The 24,184-nt window shown below is 40.9% G+C and overlaps 1 protein-coding gene and 2 long non-coding RNA genes across 4 annotated transcripts; 1 reads left to right on the top strand and 2 right to left on the bottom strand.

The window, feature by feature from the left end:
• Nucleotides 1-655: 655 nt before the first annotated feature.
• tnfsf11 (TNF superfamily member 11) lies at nucleotides 656-9,400 on the bottom strand. The gene is made up of 4 exons (XM_067604164.1): nucleotides 8,940-9,400; nucleotides 6,778-6,813; nucleotides 3,531-3,657; nucleotides 656-2,493 (listed from the first exon to the last, which is right to left on the bottom strand). The coding sequence occupies exons 1-4, from the start codon at nucleotides 9,138-9,140 to the stop codon at nucleotides 2,054-2,056; spliced, it is 804 nt and encodes a 267-aa protein (XP_067460265.1). The 5' UTR covers nucleotides 9,141-9,400; the 3' UTR covers nucleotides 656-2,053.
• Nucleotides 9,401-15,422: 6,022 nt separating this feature from the next.
• On the bottom strand, nucleotides 15,423-16,974 carry LOC137193008 (uncharacterized). 2 transcript variants are annotated; one of them, XR_010930663.1, is made up of 2 exons: nucleotides 16,886-16,974; nucleotides 15,423-15,774 (listed from the first exon to the last, which is right to left on the bottom strand). It is a non-coding gene; the product is annotated as an uncharacterized lncRNA (long non-coding RNA). The 2 variants fall into 2 exon arrangements; XR_010930662.1 differs by lacking the exon at nucleotides 16,886-16,974 and adding an exon at nucleotides 15,874-16,875.
• Nucleotides 16,534-21,773, top strand: LOC137193007 (uncharacterized). Its single transcript, XR_010930661.1, has 3 exons — nucleotides 16,534-16,614; nucleotides 16,951-17,201; nucleotides 20,987-21,773. It is a non-coding gene; the product is annotated as an uncharacterized lncRNA (long non-coding RNA).
• The last annotated feature ends 2,411 nt before the right edge of the window (nucleotides 21,774-24,184 follow it).

Below are 24,184 nucleotides of genomic sequence, written 5' to 3'. Positions count from 1 at the left end.
CCCAGATTTTATTTCAAACTCTCAGTAACGTTTGAACAATGAGCTGAAAGCCGTGTGAGGTCCCAGCGTACAGCACAAACGTGTGAACCCCAGCCATTCTCTGGCCATATGCTGGTGAACGCCCAAGTACAGACAATAGAGGAATTGTTTGGCTGCGGGTCTAACATTGAAACAGTTTCTCGCACACGCCGTGGGGCTTCATGGGAGACCCATCACCACAATGATCAAAATTTCTTACACACATAACAGTTAAGTAATGAAATTCTCGTCGTTATTCCCACCCCATGCAGTCTGTTTCTTGTTTATTCTGTAGGTCGCTCTGTGCTGTGGTCCAAGTATCTGCTGTGAGTTAGCAGCTCTGCAGCAACAGTGGGCGGTTTCTCTATACAACCTACAGTATCTCTGTAATAAGTTGGTGGGCTGTTCTGACGAGGGTTGCAGCGGGATAAAGAATGACGTGACTTCACTCTTTGGCCATAACGGTGTTGAATTTTACAAAGATTGTACAGATTATCAAATTGCACATCGCAATAATATTACAGTCAGGGTGGCCTGCTCATCAGGTTACCATGCTAGGTGGCTGTGATCTAATCCTGTGAAGTTTAATGCTCCTCACTGCAATCAACAGTATCAGGTAATGTCAATACACATGAAACACTGTTACAAAAGTAGTTTTTTTTATTAAAACATACACAAACATAAATAAAAAAGAACACTGAATGGGAAAAAAATCTATCAGATGAAATCAGACGAAGATTTTACAGGTATGCTACAATCTTGAAGAAGAAACAATATATCCATATTGCTTTTGGCTAGGCAAGTGCACACAGAATTGTCAAAATCAAGATACATAAATATGGAATTTAAAATGAAGCCCCTGTGTTTTAATAACAAAAGCGTGTCTACTATTTCCTCTAAGTGCTGCATAATGAATGTCATACAGACATAAAATATAAATGATTTTTACAGTCGAAAGGTCACTTTAACAATGACCTGTCTCTGTACTTCTATAACTAATAAATAAATATTTAGTGCATATTCCCATTTACCTCACTGAAGAGCCAAATGAAAAACAAAGTTTAAGTTAAAGATGAACCAAACTCAATTTGGCTCCTCTAGTTAAAGAAGACAAGAGTCTTTTCATGTCATTAAAGGTCAGACAGTCCAGCTATCTGCACTGCATGTTGATTGTCATAAACATAACAAACAGATGTCATTTCCTCCTTAATTTAAAATGACATTGTCGTGTAAATGCCTTCAATGAAGCAGGCCACTCAAGACAGAAAACTGGATAACAAATGAGTTTTTGGAACATACACGTGACCTTCTTTTTTTAAACTGGCTATGTTGCTTGAAAAAACAATGTCAGAGTCAAAGTGAATCTTTCATATTAAGTTTCAATGGTCCCTTAGAGATTTTGAGGGTGAAATAAATCACAATTTAACTGCTTATTGCAAATTATACTGATGAGTTACTTACTGCTAGAATGCCTCATTGCCTGCCTTGTTCACACTTACAAAACCTTTCAAGAAAACATTTATGCATTCGCTGTCGTGGTTCAGAGGAAGGCCTGGGAGTCTTGTTATTTTTATGCTGTGATTATCTGCTAAGTACAATCAGATGCTCTATCAACTGCAATGTTCTTTGTGGACATTTACACAAATCTTTTCTCACTAAACTTTTTGCCAACAGACTTACCCCCTTAGTTGCTCCCTTGTGGTTAGTTTAATTAGTGCATACACACATTTCTATGCTTTAGTCTAAACTGTTGCAATCTGTATTCAATATTTCAAATATAAACCACAATACCTAAAAAGAAATCCAGTGCTATTTTGGATAAAGTTGAGAGCTGTGTGTGGTTTTGTTGGACTGAATGGCAAGACATGTTTTTCTCATAAATGACTCCAAGGCTATTTGGTGAAGAGCAATTAACAAAACAACACATGTACAATAAAAAAAAAACCTTTGTTGACAAATAACAATTATAAATCACTATCAGTGGTTCTTTGGCATTAATGTTCAGTAGCATGTCCGCTCCCCACATATTAAAATTTCAGTTACCCAACTTTATGGCCCCAAAATACGTCCCTTCTCCCTCTGGGTCCAGCATCCAAGCATTGGACACATTGACAAACAAGTAGTCTCCATCATCCAGCCGCACCCCTCGGCCCTGCTGGGCGCAGTACATGTTATAGCTTGTGATGTTCCAGCGCATGGTGCTGCCCGTCTTCATCAGCACTGCAGCTTTGCTGTTCTGTTTGATGCTCTCATGGTAGACGTACTGGATGAGCTGGGTGTTGCTAACATCCACTGGTGGGACCCCGGTCTGACTGCTGTCCTCTGATACGTACTTGTAGTAGCGGAAGCAGGTCTTAGCATAAATATAGTAGAAACCAGACTCCATCACCTGCAGTTTTCCCTTCTGGTAGCGCAACTTGTGGAGGTATCCGTGCAACTCGTCCCAGTCAATGGTGATGGGTTTCGGCTCACCCTCTGCGTGGCGAAAAGAGCAGCATAAAATAGCAGAAGTTTTGGCTCATCCACTCATTTTCTTTGGTTTATAGTAAACCAAACCAAACTAAAAAAATGGAGTCCAGTATTGGATTGCATGAGCTATTCATTACTTTGTGCTTAAAGTACTTCCTAAGTTCTCAGTAACTACTATCTAGTTTAAAACCAGTGACTTACTAAATTGGATTGTGCCATTTAAAAGTAAGAAATATTTCTTAGACAGTAAAGACTTAAGTTATGTGAAAATTGGTTGCTAGGAAACATCTGTAGTGCTGTCCAATCAAAAGAATCAACAATGTAAACAGGAAATAACTGTAGCATCACAAGCTGTCGCGTAATTTCCAAAAATGGTCAAATGATATATTACATTTGACTGCTAATCCTTTGTAAATGTTTTACTTTGTTTTGCTTGTAAGTACAAAAATGGAGAAATGTGTATTTTTCAGAGTTAGTGTTTGTGCAGTTTAGAACAACTAGGAAATATCTGATTGGCTAGCAGATTGTTCGGTTAAGTTATTTGGTCATTTAGTCTGATCTTATATAATTTGAGGTATGCTGTGTTATTTTTGTGAAATGTAATTTCAAATATTCCCAGTTTACATTATTATTATTAAACAGCATTTTATCAAATGTCAGCTCAGATATGTTGATCATATGACCTCAGGTCATATACTTTATTAGCAAGCTAACATTAGTTTTGTCTGATAGTTCAGTTAGCTGCGCATCAGTTACGCCTGGCAGTTACTGGCTGTGAATATTAAGTGACAACTAAACTGCATGTATGAACTGGTTTATGTGATGCAACTAATTTTAATTTACTGATGTGTCACTCTACACTTAGTAAACACTTACATCATAACTAGTCTAAGTTTAAACATACAAAGAGCTGGTGCAACTGGCTCCTGATAATGTTAATACAATACAATACATATAGCTAAATAATAAATGTAATAAAGCCAGAATGACAGATCTGTTTTACTAGTGCAAAAATAATAGGACATTAATTCGACTGGACTCACTCTTATAGTACTCTTGATGCGCTCTGATTGGTAGATGAGCGGATGGCAGACTCTCTTTTGGAGTTTTGCATCGTCCTTTTTTCCTCGTGTCTCTCAGAGCGTTCAGCACCGGCTCCGTCTGCACCTCCTGTAGAGAACAGGAAAAGCTAATTTAGCAAATACTGATTGATGATGAAAGCTTGTGTGTGTGTGTACGTGATATCCTACTCTGAGAAATTACTCAATTTTAAACTTGCACCCACATCAGTACCTCAGTATCAGTGCCCCCACAAACTTTTCCTTACAGCAACAATACCATTTTGACATATTTCGCCACAACTGTGTTCTGCTGTCTCTTTAAATAACTGTCTACTTGTATGAAATTGTGTGTGTGTGTGTGTATCTAAAGCTGTAAGTGTATGAGGTGAACAGACTGCATGTCTGTGTGTGTTATCCATCCTTTTTGGCTAGCCTTATAACTTCTTATTAAAGCTGCGGTTGTACTTGGGGCCAGAGGCTGTGACAGGGAGGCCTCCTGGTGAGTGTAACCTTTCAGACAGATTGCACTTCTCACGGATTTGGCACAAATAGTATTTGGACTGAATTCAACCCAGAGTGCTGATTCTATTTCAAGGTTGATGATGTCGCCATCCACAGTCTAAGATGGGCTGTCCTCTGTCAGGCAAGACAGAGCATATACACTGAAGGAAAACATGGTTTCCAAGCAAGTAAACAGTTACTGCACCGGAGATGCCAACTGTCTTACACATCTGGCACGAGATGAAAATATCTGCCTCTGCATCTACCTACAATCACACAATCATCACAATGTGGTATTTTAGCAAAGGCATAAATTTGGATGAAACTGTTTATGAAATTAGTACAACATGAGCCCGTGCTAAATTGTGCATTTATTCATTTGTGCAATAGATACATACAAATATGTCAGTGAATAAATCATATAGACTCAACTGATGAAGTGTCGTGTCCTGAAGGGGTTTTAACTTGTTTTATCATATCAGCGTAATTTCCTTTTATTCAGTAATCGGAGGTATGTTGGCAATATCATCTCATCCTACCTCCGAGCCAAAAACTAAAAAAAAAAAACGGGGAAATTGAAAGTGTTGTAATGGATAGAATTTTTAAACATACCAACTTAAAAACCACACACAGCGGCTCTTAGAGCAAACACTGCTGCACAATCCAAATAAACCGGTCCCACCAACACCATTAACACGATTTTGCAACACTGCACCTGTGCTGTATTAATATTACTGTGAAGTATTTATTCCCAACCCAAGTCCAGACAAATTTGCACAGCTCTTAAACTAAGATTAGCACTGTCTGTCCTCGGGAAAACAATTTGCTGCACAAACATGTTTTTAGCGCACTGTCTTGGAATGAGACAGGGGTAAACAATGTCTTGCCAAGGCTACAAAGTAATTGTGAACGCGCTCCCAATTGGCTCTACATTGTGGGATATATCTTGATTTGTGGTGAGACCACGTCATACCTCTTTAACCAGAAAGTGGCAGCACTCTGGCAGCTTTCTGATCTGCCGTGTGATCTAGAATTAAAGTGCGGCACGGTGTCAACCACGCTGCACCAGGAGTTGCTACATGAAGGAGAAATGTCTGCCTTGAAATATCCAGCTAGGGCGGGCATGTTTGGCCCTGCAATACCACAGTGCATGCAGGCTTCACTTCAGGCTTTTAACTACGCACCGCATACTGTACATCATTCAACGTCTCTATTATGGTGATGAGTGGTTTCTGAGACACTACACTGAAACAAAAGTCCTCTCACTCAAAGCCTGGCCACCAAAGTAGATTGTCTTCTTGTGTTTCATACTGCATCGGTCAGATCTCCCTCTAACACAGTTGTACAGATCTCCACAGACTGTAAACATTCAAATCATGAACCGTGTCTGATTCATGTGTTCTCACCACACCCGTGATCGCACTGACCACAGCCCCATCCCGGTGTAGGCCAGGCCTGCACATCCTGTCTCACATCAAAGAGTACAAAGCAAAGTCGAAGCGCGGAGCTGACAGCTGTCCACAGAGACTTGCTCTCGAATAAATCCCCTGGACTGTCAGCAGAGAGCACCAGCAGTATCAGGGCTGACCCTAACAAAACACAGCGTGGGCCAAGTGGACCTGTCACCCTGACACCTCATAAAGCTCCCAGCACGTCTCCCTGCACTCCATGGGAAACAGCCGACGGCTAACGACACAATGGGCTACTCAGTCCAAGACAGGCTGGGTGGTTTGTGTAAGTACTCCACCAGGGATACCCAGGGCAAACACAAATACATAATTTCAAAGGAAATTTAAGCATTATGGGAAACCAAACACTAGTGAAGCAAAGCAGCCCTTTTAGTCTGTGTTGTTTTACTTCCTGGATGGTTTTTGCTTTCACTCAGCGAAACCTGTGCCAAAAAACGGGCGGTGACTTCCAAAGAGGGATTAGAAAAAAAATATGACTTCAACAATTAAGAATTCCTATTTTATAACTCTCTCATGCTACTGCTGTTCATCAGAGGGACACTCTGCAACCACTGACGCCAATGAATGACTCACTAATAGCTTGTGTAGTAAACTAGTCCACTCCACTCTCTGTGCACAGAGTTAGTAAGTGATTAATCAAACTTGTGGAAAAATCCTACATGACAAGCTTTTTTGACCCTATATCAAGGGCAGAAAGGTCTTTTTCCCACTGTGGTCTGACCTCTCATCAGCCTCTGTGGCCACCTTTAGTACTGTATGGTTTGGTACTGGCTTTACAAAAGCTGTGGTATGCACTGAAAACACACCCATGGGGAAGTCGTGACTACTGTCAGTACAAAACTGTAGATAATTATCTTATTTATTTTTTGCCGCTTTTAAAAACATAACCACGTTATTACAAGTACAATACTCCCGCCTTGACACCATCAACAGAAAATACCTGATACGCTTTGAAACATTCTTAAAGACATTATCTTTAGCCCTGTTATCTCTGATTTTGTTTCCCCAGAATTTTTCTTTAGTAACAACATGTCAACAACTGATAAGAGCAACTTCATTTAAATCTTTAATCTGCAATCATCCCTGATGATTATTAATCAATAACAGGAGTAGTCTGGCTATGATGATACTAAAGACCACAGGGATGAATAGCAGGAAGGAAAGCTGTTATAATGCAATGTGTCTGAGTGGACTGTGCTCCAGGCAGAGGGTGTGTTGTGTTGTTGTCTTGTCTGAGGTCAGCCAGGGGTCAAACTCACCTCTATGGGCCGATGTGGGGCTGTGGACAAATCTACCTGGAGACAGAAACAGACAGAGGTGCAGAGGTTAGAGGGGTCATGAAAAAATAAATACATCGCACAGTTACGCCATCTCTGACAAGCACTATGTGTAATGATGCCCTGACAGGTGTGTGTGTGGGAGGAGTATTTTACAAAACTTACAGGAAGACAAGCAGCATTTCACTTTGGATGTTTTTATGAGTGTGTGTGTGTATGCGTGTGTGTGTGTGTGTGTGTGGGAGCGGTGGTTGAGTTATTTTCCGCATGTCATTGCATTCCACCGCAGCAGGCGAAAGTCAAAGTGATTTGGACACTGCAGGGCTGTTGTCTCCGCATGTGTTTATGCATTAAAAATTTGCCACATGGGCTTTCATGCATGCACGCAGCTCGGCACACAAAAAAACACAACAACAACAATAAAACCGTAGCCCTGATGTTTGAATCACAACAGCGTTTTTAAACCTGCACCCATCAGCACATTCCTACGTAGGCACGACACTGTGCAGATTCCAGCTCTCCTCTCCATCTCCAGGAAGTCATACAGGTGTTGAGGGCAGATGATGGTCCGTTGCCAGACTCCAGTCGGCACACAACCAATGACTCACGCTAAAAGTGTAACCGTATGCAGCTGTCATCCACTTCGGAATAGGCTGCGTGTTAATCCAAAAACCCACAGCTTTAATTCTGACCAACCAAAAGACATCTCATGGTGCTGGGCACTCGAGGAACACTTTATTCACTTCTTAAGATCCAACCCTGCATCCCTATCATCACATCATCAACTCAACCCCAAATACACAAATATTATAACAGCCATGAAATCAAAAATTGTCTCTTTCTGGTCTGATCTTCTGTCTGGTGTTTTTACTCCTTTGCCTCCCTCCTTTTCATTTTCTTTTTTCTCCTGGCTCACATCCAGCACATAGCTACTACCGCACTGTGATGTGTTTATGCCAAAGACAAGCCAAAGAAATTTAACACACAAACACAGAGAAAAAGACGGAGGCAAAGAGAAAAAGAGCGAGACAGATGCTCTCCAGGTGAACTTAAAGCATCCTGACAGAGCGAAGATGTGGTCTGCTCTCTTGGCTTGTTGAAACATGACAATTATTCGACTCCAAAACCGCCACAAAGTAACAAAAACAATAGTGGCAGAGTGACATGTTATTTTACAAGAACACAGACAGGCAGGCTACAAGACGGCGAAGACGACGTGAGAAAAAGCAGTGGCCCATGTGAAGATATACAGTATGTATTTTGATAGTATCTCTGACTTGTCAATGTCTTATCTCAGACTGTCAGCCCAGCAGCAAGTTAGAACATCCAAAGTCTTCCTTGAACTTTACCAGACTTTCTCTCTCCTCCAATGTCCTTGAAAAACGTTCTGCTTATGCTCAAAAGTTTATAGCTCATGACACATATAAATTACAAATATAGCCCCCACATGGCATGTAAACAAGCGCATGAAAAATTGCAGCCACGGAGTCTCAAGTGAAAACATCTGTATTTTGCAAACAAGACATCTTGCAAAACTGACATTTGTATTTGCAGCGGAGCCTCTACCATAAGATGTTATCACTTCAAAACGGATTCACGCTTTGAATCGAGCTGGAAAATATCTCGCTGAAACAACTGATCTCCGTGGAAAATTTAAGCAGGGGTTCTTGAGATGCTATCTATCAGTCAGACTGTTTTAACAGCGAGGGAAAGAAGTGTTTTAACTGCCTGCCGCCGAGGCGCAGCGCTTTCAAAGAGAAGCCAAGAGTGCCTTTGCGCGCAAAAACTGCAGAACTGGCTAAATGTTGAGGCTTTTTTCTCTTCTTTTTTTGTAACTTCTGAAAGTTACACCTACTTCACTTCTAAGAGCACAAAAGCTGCCAATTTTATATAGAGCTGGAAAACTTTTCTGGCATTTTATGGCATTATTAAATTACGCAAATACTGACGCTCTGTGTTAACTCGCTTGCCTAGTAGGGAATTGTCGACAATATTTGTAGATAAATATTTGCACAATGAACCAAGGCTTGAGTAAACCAACGTACATACTGACGGCGCTGAATGACTTTGCAAAGCGTTCTCACTGCGCACTGGCAATCAGAAACCACACCAAACCAGATCACGCAGTGTCGTATTGAGCCTACCTCTTGCAGGTAACCTGTGAGGTGTAATAAGATCGCCACGCTGGAAGCCACCTGAAGCAATCCCATAACAGCGAGGGTCCCGAATAGGAGCGGCCGGTAAGTGGGCTCCGAGTGCTGCACCTGGTGGAAGCGGTGCTGCCCTGCCTCCATGTCGACGGTGTTCCGCAGGTAGCCTCTGTAGTCGCTGTGGGTAGCTGCCATGATGCGCGCTCTGTGTGTGCCGTTCAGACCCGGGGCCAGGTCCCAGACTCAATGCAAGGAAGGAAACTGAGTCTGCAAGAGTCCCTATAATCAGCGGTGGGTGGGCTGACGGAGCTGGTTTCCCTCTGTAGCCAATCAGAGTGTTCGCCCGGCGCGCAAATAGATCGAAGGAAAAGACTTCGACAAGACTGGCAACCAGTTCGGCCTGAGCGCACGACAGGTAAAGCGAGCCCTTTATGGCTCCAGAGGCTCTTTAGAGAAACACATTAACACGTGATCCACCCCTTCTGCGCGTCCACACCCCCTCTCACACGCTGCACTGAGGCTGAATGTTCAACACAGCAGGGATGGAGTGAAGTATGGGAATAAAGTCAGTCATTAGTTTACACACCTATGAACACACACAAAAATTATTTAGGTCAGTAAGAAAAACACTTTATTATACAGAAAATTAGACAAAATAAATGATTTCATTCACTAAATTAGTTTAAAATCAGAATTTTAATGAATAAATTGGAAACAGTTATTTTCATGAACAAAATAAATTTCATATTGATGAAACTCATTTATGTTTTTTATATGGCAATTTACATTCACATTTTACTTAATGAATGAATAATCAGGCACATAAAGACATAAAAATACTCTGCTTTGAGTTATAATTTGAAAATGTGATTTTTCCCACAAAAGTTCAATTTTTGTGTGAACCACATACAAATTATTAAAAGCACATCCACTCTTTCTCCCTCATTGGAAATAAATCCAGAGTCGATGAATATGCAAATATTCTTCGTTTCAAAAGTTCAACGACTGGACACAAGATGTCTCCTACTTCACTGAGGTAGGGGTGAACTGGAGGTTTCAAGTGCTCACATCACACTGGAGTCAGTTGCATATTGGATCATTGATTTTGACTGACTTCTGATACGTTTTGTGACATCAAAACTAACCATGATGTCTCAAAATCTTATGTACATGTCTTAAACACTGATTTAGGGTAAATACTTTTAGGTAGAAACTTCCCTTTCAACAGATTAATGTGAAAACAGCCTTTTAGTGTCAAACTCTGTACACACATCAGTGTGCACAATGAAATATTAACAGTAAGCAAGACACATTTTTGAGTGCAGGGAGACTTTAAACCTTCGTGATGTGAAGTCATGCATATTACAGTATGTAATAAGACTATAGGTCAATATGCTGACAATTTGAAATATAATTATTTACTCCTTTTGTTTGCCACTAATAACTCTTAATATTCCTGGTGGCAGCTTAGGCACATTAGAACTCCATAGTCAATGGAACTTTGAGTCCTGTTTGGTCATTAGTTTACATGTAATTCACTAATTATAGGCCAACTTGATGCATTAGTCTGTAATATCGTCATGCAATGTAGCAATGTCGTGTTGCTGAAGTTGCACCCAGGACCTGCGTGACTGATGACCTCTAATTTCTTTCAACGCATGAAATCCGTTACATGGAAGCGTTTATTCATGCATTTATCACATCCCTTTGTAATGTTGTGGATATGACAAAAAGTCCCTGGCAGTCCTCCAGTTCGTTGAGACTGCAACAGCTGGACGGTTAACTGATGAAGAAAAGAAGAAGTATATCAACCCACCCTTGCATTCACTTCTTGTTAAGTTTAGTATGGCATTTTCTAGAGTATTTGGTGGTTTTGTGGCACATCTGAGTTTGGCTCCTGGATAAACATTGTTACATTGTCTTTACAAGCCATCATGCCACCAAAATTGTGCCACCATCCTTAAATGGTGCAATCAATGGTTGTTACTGACTGGAAGTTAGGGACTAATTTCAAGTCATGTTTATTTCAACCCTGTTTCCTATGAAAGGATCAAAAAATCCTGCACACTGTCAATCACTTGTACTCACTTTTGGTCCTCAAACTTTCATCAGGAGCAAAACAAAGCACCGGTGCATATTTCCCAAAATATTAAATGTTCCTTTAATATATATAATTCAAATTCATACTCATCTAGAATATTCATTTCAACCCATTGTTTTGTTATTAACCTCACTTAAATATCACCCAGATAGAGATAGTATGACTTGTAGGGAAAATTACTCAATTAAAAATATAAATATAAAATCTGATATAAAAAAACACCTTTGAGGTTTTTCCCCTGAAACCATCTGTTTACCTACAGTTACCATCACAGGGCCAATCTGACATTTTGTAATACGAGCACATCCTTCCAGCCAGTCTATTTGGACATCAGTGGTGCTCTCCAAAGAGGAAATCATCTCTCTCAGTGATTTGCTCACGACAAAGAAGACATTCTTTCAAACAGGTATTCCTTTGTTTTTTCCAAAAGTCTATGCAGTTAGAAAAGAATTGCTACATTTACTGTGTTAATCTTCAGCAAAAAAACCCCACATGTAATCTGGATTTCCACTATTACAGCAAGCAAAGAAACCAATGCAAAACTGAAAAAACATCATTATGAGTCATATAACGTGTGTGTTTGTCTAGCCACAAACTTAATTAACAGGCCTTCCTACAAGAACAGACAGATGTCATTTCCTCTCACCTTCATTTAAGGTTATTTTCATGAGTCAGAGTCAAGAAGCCAAATCTCACCACAGTCTTACGAAGGGATGAAATATCAGCCCATTGTTTCGCAAAGTTACACCTTTTAGTTGAGTTATTAATAACCAAGATTACCTGAAGTGTTGAACAATAAACAAAAACTTTCTTCTAGCGTGATGAGACATCTCGGCGTTGTGATGACGTAGATTAAGCGAAGTATTGTGTTTTTTCGCTGTAAATGAAAAGTCATAACAGTGAATTCTGTGTTCACCCACGTACATGATGAAGTCCTTGAGTATACACACACATACACACGCTAGCTGCCAGGTATACAGTATAATTTATGTAACTTTTTATTTCTTCTATCTCCCTTTTGTTCTCAACCTTTCTTTCTCTTTTTTTTCTTTAAAGCAGTACTAATTAATTTTTTTCTACTTAGGGGCAGCGGAACAAACTGTAAACACAACATTGACACACACTCAATCACCACATAAAGATGATGGCAAATGTGTTGGCAATCAGTTGCTAGTTGACACATCTATAAATCTGTCAGCAGCCAGAGAACAACATTCTCACTCATTTGGAGACATGGTTTTGGCAACCAAACAAATATTCTTTCTCCTTCAAGCTCTGTTTTGGTCTCCGCTAATTTCTGAGGGAAACAACTGGTTCGGTTCTTTAACTGTTTGCCATCTAGTTCTAACTTTTTCTACCTGTAGTTTGGTAGTGGGCTGGCACAGTATGTCATTCTAACCGAGCTTTTTCGCTAAAAACAGCTGCCTGCTGCAGCTAGAAACGAGAAACGGTGAGAAAGAACCAAAAAAGTAAAGTTGCAGGCCGTAAAATCAAAACAATGAGCTGAAAGATGCTAAAGCGCTCTGTGGAACTGAGGGGAACTGCAGAGTCAGGTGATAATTATATGTGGGTTTGTCACCTTTCACATTACACGCAGTCATTTGATCCATCGTTAACTGATAAATGAAGGTTTAAGTGACCGAGAAAACTAATGCAAGAATTCCAGTGTGTTTGTTTTCTGTACCTGTGCAAATGGCAAATAAAGTGAACTTGAACTCTGGGTCACAGCATCGGCTTCGTGCTATAAAAAAAAAGTGAAAAGCAAACACAAGTTGATACTATTAATTCCCTCTCATCTCCTATTATAATCCGCTTACATGTGCACTCTCCAAAAACATGCACAATAAGGTATTGTCACATGGTAGTACTGGACCACCTCATTAAGGCTGAGTGTCCACAGACGGTCCAGCGGTCCCACATCGCGGCTGTTGCAGCATCTAAACATGGCAGCGGCTCCTGTTAGCCCAGAGAGTGACCTCCCTAACCTCTCCTGTTTTCCCACTGCCAGCAGAACAACAGCGTAGTATTTGAAAACCCAGCAGAAAATGAACCTCCTTCAGGAACAGGAGTTATTTTAGGCAGAAGCAGTGACAATGGAAAGGAGGGGTGGTTGTAGTAGGTTGGGTGAGCTTGCGAAATCCAAGCAAATTTCTGGGTGCCAGAGGAGTTCATGGGAGAAAGCTGGCTTTTTATATGCGCCCGCCCCCCCTCAAACCATCAAACCTCATGGCGCTACAATCATTTAATACTCCATCATTATGGGCTTTCTAACTTCATAAAACCACACACATGATTTTGGTTATGTTGTAGTGTGACCACATTCCCTCTTTACTATTACTCTCATTTTTACCACGCTTGTATAGAACTGCCTCTGTTGATATTTTGCTTCTGAAACACAAGGACTGGAGTCTCTGCTCAGACAGACGTGTCTCCTGACCTTCGTTTCTGAGAGCGCCCAGCGAGGATGTAGACCTTATCTTTCCCTTCCATTTTTCCATTTTGAGCTCATGTCACGGCTCCGGCAACCTCCTGTGCTTGGCTAGCCATGGCCTGGTCTTGACGTTGGATGTGGTGCTATGAAGTGCTCTTCTCTCAGTCAGGGGTCGTTGAGACACCGTGAGAACCTGTGTTTAGCTGTGGGTTTCCTGTGCCCTCAGCTATTTCCTCCAGGAGTCAGGAGCTCTGTGCTGCGGCAGAGAGGAGCGGAGGCAACGTTTGGGCGGTATTCAGGTTAACGTGTGTTTGTTTGGGTTGTATCACACTTTTATTCACGTTGGGTGGATCCTCAAGCGTGCATGTGCGTGCATAGATGTGTGTGTATGAGAGAGAGAAAGAGTGTTTGGATGGTTTCCATGCCCCAGTGTTTAGCTACGTGCTGCCTGCCAGAGAGTGGAACCTGATGCTCCTTCAGATGATGACAGACAGCCAAAAGCCCTGTAGCTGAAGAAAGGGGAAAAAGAGGGAAAAAAGAGGCGAAGCATGAATGAGAGAGAACGGGTGAAGAGAGGGAAAGTAGAAGAGAGAGAGAGAGAGAAATACAAAAGTGCCCATATAGCTGCATGCGAAGATTAAACTTGAGACAGGGTGTTTACCTTTGCCACTGGCCAACTCTTGCTTTGTTATGAGCAACTGATTATCTTTGGTTTTTAAGAGCATTCCTTGTTAACCATGCCCTCGCACTCACCCCGACCCTAAACTCTGCAACCTCACACTTGTCCATGAACTATGACGTCAGCACTTTATCCAGTCTGAGGTATCGGGTCAGGGGTGAAGGTTCAAGGTTCAGAGACAGACTGTGGAGTCACAGTGAGCAGCGTTTGGTCAGTCTGGTTCTGCCCATGGCTATTTCAGCTTCAAAGCAACCAGCATGATTCCACTGGATTCAGCCTGTTTTGAAACCAGAAGGGTAGAGATGCATAAATTAGAGAAGCCAAATATGAGGAAATGGTTGTGCTTCTTCCTGGCATAAATGTACAATGGCACGGACTCTGGGCACAGCTGTTGTATTAGTGTTTGATTAACCGAGCACTTTGAAATGATAACACGCCTTCTCAAGCTTCCTCACGCACAGAAAGGCCATCGTACACCAAAGGTATTACAAGGCTGGATTTTTCCACTGTTATTGGTCTCTTTTATCTGATTGAGAGGCTGCTTTAAAGCCTCACAGCATGAAGAGTAACGAATTGTCGTTCTCCCCTCAGTCCCACATCCTCTGTGGTAAGAGGGTCACTCCAAGTCTTCCATAAAACACACACTCTGCCTTCCTGACTGTCTTTCTTCTCGCACAAAACTTCTTACACTGCCGCCTCCATAGCAACCCCAATGTTTACGCCCCACTGCCCTCCTCCTCCTCCACCTCTCCCGTCACATCACACCGGCCTGCGGTTTTATCAAAACTTCACATTTGAAAAGAAAATTGGAGTGATGATCAGCCCAAACAGGGATATTCCAGACCATTAGGCAGATCCTATTTCAGCTGATGTGTGTGGATTGGAGAGTGTGGGAGAGTTGGGGTGAACACTGAGCAGACTATCAAAGCAGGCACTTCTGGACTGTGTGGAGGGAAACACAGTGAAACGACAAGTGACACCACCACAGTTGGCACGCATCGCCATGTATTATTTATATGTAAGTAATTATCTGACTGTTACGGTATTAAAGGTGCTTCTCGGATTTCCTCGGGAGCGGTGGCTGCGGCTGCAAAAAGAGGAAGAAGATGCCCGTCTGAGCAGCAGCCCCTGTTGGAGAAAGAAGACCACTTGCAGCAAATGCAGAGCCTCCTGAGAAAGTTTTTTTTTGATAATATACTTAATACGAATAGGCAGTTTCAAAGAAATGATGTTAAAAGAATAAAAAAGTACAGCAGTACACAAGACACATTTATTTAAGATATTAAAGAAAAACAAAAAAGGAAATACAGAATATGACAAACACTTGCCTGCATAGTAAATAAAGCCAGACTTTGTACTGTACACACTTGGCTGGACTCACACAGCTGCAGAAAACATGGACTTTTGCTCCGTCATTGGGAGCCAAGCTTTCCTTGTGAACACACATGTCGCTCCCCCACTCAGAGTTCAATACGCTCGGCAAAAGTTAAACGCTCAGTCTGTCAGCACTCCCCCGGTGCTCCTACATCCTCTCGCCCCCGGCTCCTTCCTCTTTGCTCCCCTGCGTCCCTTCTTCCTCTCATCTCTCCGTCTTACATCACATTGCAGACAGTGTTCTCTGTCAATACAAAAAACAGATTCATCCTTACATATCTCGGTAACAGTGGGAATTAAAAGGTTTGCCAGTGATGCAACAAAATAGCTAAAGCAAACCCACGCTATATGTTCCACATCATGGCTGGCCTCTAATTGCGTCAGGTACAGTTACCTGGACCGGGTTTGATTACAGACTTTTAATGGGATTGTATGATAGATGTCAGCCTACTGTTTGAAGATCAAAGAAGCAGGGTGGGGTTTTGGCTGGTGAGGCGCACATGAGCAAATCAGTGAAGCATGCTCTGTAGTTTAGATGTCTTGGAAAGGGTTGGGAACGGAAAACCGGTTCCAAATTAGAACCAAATCCGAAATGCCAAGAACTGGGTACCCGTTAAAGAATTTGAATTTCGGTTCTGTTTATCGGTTCCTAAACACTATAAACCTTTATTATTACAAACAAAGGCTACATATCTGCAAGGACGTGGCTATCTGCCAGGATCTGTCTAGGTTATGCATCAACGCAACAGCATGTTGATTTGTTTACATACAAGCATGCATGGCTAACATCACAACAGTAGTGACATATGGACCGTGGTAAAAGCTCAGAAGTGTGGCTACACTTTATTAAAGAAAACGACAAGGCATGCATGTGAGAAGTTCATTAGCTGCGAGTCAAGTTGCACTTCAAATGTGACCAAACATTTAAGGCAGCACAGTGTCAATCTGAAAGAATGTGAAGTGTTTGATGTCTTGCTCGTCAGTCTTCTAATCCAAGTGTGTCGTTAACCAGCGCTAGCACCTCCAAGCCGCGACACACCTTTTTCTTCGGCAATAAAGGGAAAGATGACCAAAGAGAAAACTGGTGAGTAACAAATACCACAGCATCCACAAGAAAATATATGTTCTGGATCATATGTTTTTATTGTATGTATTTACTTTGTGAACGTTCAGTTAAAAGACTTTGACTTATTTTAATGAAACAATAAAAGTCAAAGTAAACTTAACGTTTAAAAGGATAAAGATATTTTGTCATCTAAACATTTAACCACTTTTTTTTTTTTTACCATATTAGAACTGAAACTGGGAATCAATAAGCAAAATCAGAATCAGAATTGGTAAAATTCAAACGATACCCAACACTAGTCTTGGATGACCTCTTGTGCTTCATTAATTTCCAAACCACATCTCTCTTGTGAAGCATTTATTCCTACAAAAGGAAATCCATTGCCAGTTTGACTGCCATCGAACCGGGCTGGGAAGAGAAGGAGGTGGAGGAAAAGGAAAAACACCAGGGCAGGACCGGCCATGACATCAGCAGGAGACGACTCCACTTTAGACGGTCATGTCAGGATCTCCCAGACTTGACCTCCGCTTCCTCTCTGTGGTTACATCAAAGTAGCTAAGCCCGAGCCTGAAGACACAGACCACACTCACACTGTCATCGTCAAGGTGGGTGTGGATGTGGAGGAAGTGCCCTGAGGTCATTGATTTGTCAAGATGTTTCCTCATTCAAGTGCTATCTATCAAACCCAAACGCACACGCCAGAGTCAATAGAGAAGTAGAGATGAGCAGAGACACAACAGAGGGTGAAGCAACCTTGTCTTAAATTAAACAGTGAAAGCCTAACTCTGTTTTCTGTTCCTCCAGGGTGGGAACAACGGTGTGTTGTACGCATTAGCTGAGGGATGCTTGTTGTTTTTGTGAGTCACAGGATCACTACCCATGTTCACAGATAATACCTAATATTATTTACCACGTTACCAGGTCCACACCAGGCTCCGACGGCTGTTTTCAATCACCAAAGAGTCAAAACAGAACTGTTGGTTTGGGAAACACGAGCAGCCCCTCTTGACTAAGATATTTCCCCTCCACCCAAGGTCCACTCATTCTGCACTCCTCCAATCATTTTCAGATAAACACTCAAAATTTCGAAATGACTCAGCTGTTCTCTCGGACACAAACTCTTATCTCTTGTTACTTCCCCTCTCTCTCCATCATCATTGTCTCCATCCCTTCGCTCCCACGCTGATAAATTTCATTGTGCCAGGGTCTGAGTTAATTGTCCCGGGAGTTGAGGTGTTACTGTCCATGCCTGCTGCTCGACTTTCACACACACATACGCACACACTCACTCACAGTTACAGTATCAATGTGGTCACTCCTAGAAACAAACAGACAATAGCAGGGACATGTCATGGGCAGTGTTCTGCTCACGTTTTGAAAGACGAGTGTTTCTAACTCCGGTGGTGACTCCGTGGAATCTTTCTTTTGTCCCGACCTCACTCATAAAGTCAACAGGATTAAGAAAGTCCACCACAACTTCTGTTACCATGACATCAGCGAAAACATGACGGGATATCTAATATGTTTCAACAGCAGTGATTCCCAACCCGTGGTACTTCCCCAGCGTTGCCAGGGTGTATGTGGTAAGACTGACAGCTTAACTGATTTGAAAACATAGAAATTATGATTTTTTTAAAAATCAACATAAGGTGAATTAGAGTAATGTGGGACAATTTTTGCAATCGGCACTTTAGCAATATGTTTCGATTTGAAGCCAATACATAATATCTGCACCCAATACCCTTCTGAAATCCCCAAAGTGTTTACTATTCATATCAGAAAAGAGAATGCAGATATCACACTCAGAGAAGAAATGGCAAATATAAAATTGTTCCTTGTGCCAAACTGTCCCAGATTATGTGTCTTTCCTAATGTGGGACAGTTCAGGCTGAAATCTGGGACCCTCAATGAAAAGTCTAAATCACCTTAATTCATACAATAAAAAACTCTGATCAGAAACACTTAAGGCCAAAGTGCATGCCCATGTTTGGTCATTTCAGATTTTTACTGTTACAAATAGTATAGTAATGTATTATAGTATGTAATATGTATTAATATTAGTAATTATATAATTTGTATGTGCTTAAATGCATATTTCACCAATTTAAGAATGTATACGACTGGTCCACGCTAGTTAAACCATGCTGTCCCAAATTTCAAACCACATTTTCTAAAGTGGGATGATGAAAAATTGACTGAAATAAAAAAATATGACACATGTTTTCACCATAATAGAGCATATTTCGATACATCAATATATTATAAACACAATTTGACAGCAATCGGAAACATTGCTTTATTTATGACAGATTTATATCCCATTAGTCTAAATCCTTTGCCACTAACCTTTGACTTCACAACAAGAACTTCCTGTTGGAAGCTTCCCCGCCCCAAAGTATGACATCACATGTGTGATTCAATTTCCTGACCAGGTTTATCTTGACAGCAGTCCCATTCATTAGCATTTGTTACAAGAAGAGATACTTGAGCTGCCCCACATTTGACCGTGTCCTACATTACACAAAGTCACCCTATAAACAGTAGTTCTCAAACTTTTTTTTATGTCAAGGACCCCTAAACTGACACAGATTTGACTACAGACCTCATTTGATGAGATTTTCTCCCAGGGTCCCCCATCTGATAAGATTTTTGCTTTTAGATGTTTTATTACAGAAATTGTATGAAACCCATGACCAAAACAGCCATACATTCTGTCATTGTGTTACTTATAGATGGAATAATAGTGAAAATAAACAATTCCCTTTTTGCTGGGGACCCCCTGGAACACCCTCAAGGATCTCTGAGGGTTCCTGGAACCCACTTTGAGAACCACTGCTATAGAGAGCATAAAAAATAGTTAGCAAGCAATCAGAGAAGTCTAAACAGTACTTACGTGCGTACTTACTTACTTACTTCAATTAATGGATAAACAGTTGAAACAGTTAAAAGTAGTGGATAAATGACTGAAATAGACAACAGAACGTAATTACAGTAATAATGGATAGACATTTAACAGTAATGGATAAATGAGTCTTATAGATAGCTTAACCTTGAATGGATAAACAGTTGAAATAGCAACTAGATAGTTCGTAGTAAGTAATGAACAAATAGTTTCAATAGTTAACACTAGTTAAAAGTAAGGGCTACAGCTAAAATAGACAGTTACATACTGAGAAATAGTTAATATAAAGCTAGCTTCAACAAAAAGTAATGGATAAAGGATTGAAAAGAACAGCTGAAAGTAATAAATAAATATAATAGATAATAGATAAATAGTCAGTTAACAGTATTGATAAAGGGTTACTAAAACAGCTGAAATAGTTAGCAATCAGTAGTAAGATGGTCAAAACAGTTACAGTAATCATGGATAAACAGTTGAAATAGTTAGCTAATAGTAATATATAAAAGTTGAAATGGTTAGCTAATGGATAAATGGTTGTAATGATTTGCTAAGAGCAATGTATAACTGGTTGAAACACAGACACTTCAATTGTGCGAAAAATAGTTACTTATATATAATTAGTGTTAAATATCATGCAGTTTAAAATCATTTCAAATGAACTCATTTAGGAGGATGACAGCTGGTGATGAATCCAATGAAGGGAACCTGAGCTCATATGACAGGGCTGTGGGGTTGCGTAAAACAAAACATGTCGGCAACCACTGTCCTAGACATAAAAGGGTGACATATAAGTTGCTCATAAAGTTGCTCAGCGTCAACAAATTTATGAACTAAGAGTCAATCATTTCAAATCCCTTATAAGGTGCAGGTGGTGGAATTGAGTAAATGTAAAATGACTCGAGCAATCCCTCAAGCACTTCCTTCTTTCTTAAATCCGGAGGGAGAGGAAAGTTGGACCCAAAGCAAAAAGTAAAAAAAAAAAAAAAAACTCTCAGTTTTCCAACTTGCTAAAACACTTGAATGATTAGATTTTCCACTCCATAAACCTTTCAGTATTACAGTTGGATCGTGAGGTTTTTGGACTGCAGGATCACAACCTCCGCCTAAAAACAACTGATCACAACTTCCAGAGGAAAATTAATTTTTGTATTAGTTTTTATGTCAGAAACTGTAGAAGTGCCTCATTGCATTGCATGCTAGAGCACAGCAGGTCATCCAGCATGACCTCAGACCCACCTCTGTGATTCAGCCCCTCGGCTCATTAACTGCTCACACCTATTAGCCTGTGGTGACGAAAGAAAGAGCAGATGCATCAGGAGGAGAAGAACAAAAAAACAAAACAAAGGAGATTTTCTGCAGGCGGGAGTAAACAAAAGCCTAGTGGGGATGATGTAGCTGGTTTTCCCCTTTCCGACACAAAGCACTGTACAGTATATCATGGATTCCATGGACCTGACTCAAACAACCTCCTCCTCTCCCCCCATCCAGTGGACTCTCCCAACAACCCAGCCGTTTGTTGCTGTTGGGAGGGAAGTGATGTCAGTGACTCACAAGTCGACACGGTCGGGGGAGGCAGCGGGGGATGCACCAAGCCAGGACCCTGCCTATCTGATGTCAGAGCGTGTGTGTGTGTGTGTGTGTGTGTGTGTGTGTGTGTGTGTGTGTGTGTGTGTGTTGGAGAGACATCATCCCACACTACTTTGGAGCAGACTGAGGGTGGTATGCTATTGGGCTCCTGTCTGTCTGTCTATATTGCTGACTGATGATTTTCTGCACAATAACTGCTATACATTGCTCGACGGGACAATGTGTGTGAGCGTGCGCGCATGTGTGTGTCCGTGTGTGTGTGTGTGTGTGTGTGTGTGTCTGTGGGTATGTGTGTATGTGCGTGTGTTCATATGCATGTTAGAACAGATTAATAAAAGCATCTATATGCTGTTGTGTCTGAGTGACATTCCTGTGGCGTCACTTCTGTGAAGCTGTTGCAATCTTCAATTAGGGTTTCCGTGGTCATGTTTTAGCAAGAATCTCATCCTGGCTACTCACTCTGCTGTGGCCATCTAAAGTATCAATTGACGCACTCTAAATAACGGTTGGTCTGTGTCACTCAACCACTCAATCGTGGTAATGCTTTCTCACAATATGCTGGACATGCACTGATAACATTTTCTTGAGTACTACCGCTTTTAAGAAGAAAAGGAAATAACTTCACGTAATGATAGGAAACAATCGTAATGATGTTTTGAAGCAATAGGATAATAGGATAATATTTATTGCCGGATTGAGAGGTCTGTGTTCAACCCTAACCCCTAACCCGCTCACAAAATTGCAAGCTGCTGCATTTGTCAACCTAAATTTGTAATAATATGAGTTTTTGTTTTGTAAAATTGAAGAAATCTCTTAAAAATATTATGTCCTGTTACTGTATATGTCGCCGTTATATGGTTGTAGAGTATGACGTTCTGTTTGAGTTAGTGTACGATTGGTTGTTTTTTGGTAGACTTACAGGGCCTCAACCTGTAATAGAGCCTTGGCGCTGTCTATTATTGGTTTCTTTTTTTGTGTGGGACAGTCAAAAACTCTGTCGGTGGACCGTGTGTTGGAATGGTTTTGTAAAACTACTACTTCCAATGTCAAGAATGAACTTTCATGTCTGACTTTTGAGCCAACATAGACGAAAAAATCCTTTAAATGTTATGGATGAAACCATAACAGCTACTGAGCTTGAATATGAACAGATCAATCATCATGACAACTTAGCAAACTCCATCAGCTTATAAAGCCCGTGTGATGTGGTTGAAAGGGAGAAGACCTTGCGGTGGGATTCTTTTTTTCCTCTTCACAACCTATAAAACTTCTATATAGTCCACAAGAAGAGGAAATATGATTTTAAGGATTTATCACCAGGTAATTTAACTTTTTTATGGAAAAAACAGTATTTTTTGAATTTCTTGTAGGTGAAGGGAGCAAAACATTTATTTCTGTGAAATAACTTCATGAGACAATCAATAAACCAATCACAGCTCATTTCATCAGCATCATTTTTTTCACCTATTTTTTCACTTCATTCAGTAAACAGAAAACATGTACATGCTGAAATGTTGTTTGGTTTGTGCCCACAGTAGTTAGTAATGGGACTTTCCCAATGTATTTTTATTTTTTATTTTTTGCACATACAGGCCCCACTGGCATGCTAGACCCCTGGGTGTGCACATACTGATTATACTGAACCAGCCCTGATAATAATCCCTGGCATGACTGAAAATGTGATAAACTGGAAAGGAATGAGATACCTAATAATAATACGTGTCATTACGCTGCTTTTTTTCTTCCAGGGCTCCTCAGGTTGTTTGATAAAACTCTGAGGTGGCCAAGTCAACTTTGAATCTTTGAACTAAGGAACAAATGTTCCAGGTTGAGTACAGGATCAAGATTTGTTATGTCTCTCAGGAACAGGAAGCAGGAAATCTCAACTTTGCCATTTTGCAGTAGGCCCACTCTTCTTTCCTTCTCACAAAGAGGGGACAATAATCTGCGTAGATTTAGATCTCCACACACCCCCGCATATCCCCTAATTTGAAGCCTGCTGGAAATGACGTCACTCAGTCAGGTCACCCACAAGCTGAGCCAACCATATCCTTGTATGGCTGGTCTGGGAGCCTCTTGTTGTCTGTCAGCAGGCCTCCAGCCGCTCAAAAGATCAGAGATGTGCTTGTCAGGCACATTCCTTGCCTCCTGTATCACTATACAGCCTGCAATTAGGTATTCCCACCTTCCCTCCTCCCTCTCTCTTTCTTCTTTTCTCTTCCTCCACGTCAGACAGACACCTCCATTCATTCGCCGCACAGAACATTGTATGCTGACAGGTACTGGCCATTGTAGCGAAACATTACCTAATTATATATTTGAGCATGTGTGGCACGGTCTAATCACACAGCAACAATGGCTGTTTTGTGCAGCTGTATTGAGCCTTAACTGAGGACTGTAGCACTGTTGTTGAGACCATCTTTGATACACATCCCTTCTGTTTCCTTTGGCACCTGCAGCACAGGTAACAGTGGAGAGGCGGGCCAGCCAAGGCTAGTAAAGTGACAGCATTTTAATAGGTTTGGAGGAATCTCTGTAGTTAACAGCAGGCTGTTATCACTGGGAAATCCACCATAAATCAGGATTTACAAGTAGAAAAGAGAGAGAGGGCGTTCATCAAAGAGCAAAATCCTCAAGGTATTTTACTGACAGTAAGACTGACTTTGATGTGTAGTTTATGTTGCAGTGAGGTAAACACTGGTTGTTGCTAAGGATTACTTTCATTACTGATCTAAGACAATTATTTTTTATTACTGTCAGTGAAGTGTATGGATATAAGTGCTGAGAGAAGTACTTGAATTCTTAGTGAAGTAGTAACATCACAGTGTAAAAATACTCCATTATAAGTTAAAGTCCTGCAAGTATTATCTGCAAAATATAACATTCATTGTCAGCCCGTTCAGAGTGTTATATTATTATTTTTGATGTATTAACATTTAAGCTTAAATGTTGTCTTGAATGTTGCAGCTGGTTGAAGTGGAGCTCAGTTTAACAACTCAGTTTAATATATAATGTAAAATCTTAACCTGCAAAGTAACCAGTTTGACTCTGAAATGTAGTGCAGCTGATAAAGTGTAGCGTAGAATAGAAATATTCCAA

The sequence above is a fragment of the Thunnus thynnus genome, chromosome 11, assembly GCF_963924715.1.
Source record: "Thunnus thynnus chromosome 11, fThuThy2.1, whole genome shotgun sequence".
Taxonomy (NCBI): Eukaryota; Metazoa; Chordata; class Actinopteri; order Scombriformes; family Scombridae; genus Thunnus; species Thunnus thynnus.
Note: the sequence above shows the minus strand (reverse complement) of the source record. Positions and strands in the feature narration are given on the sequence as shown.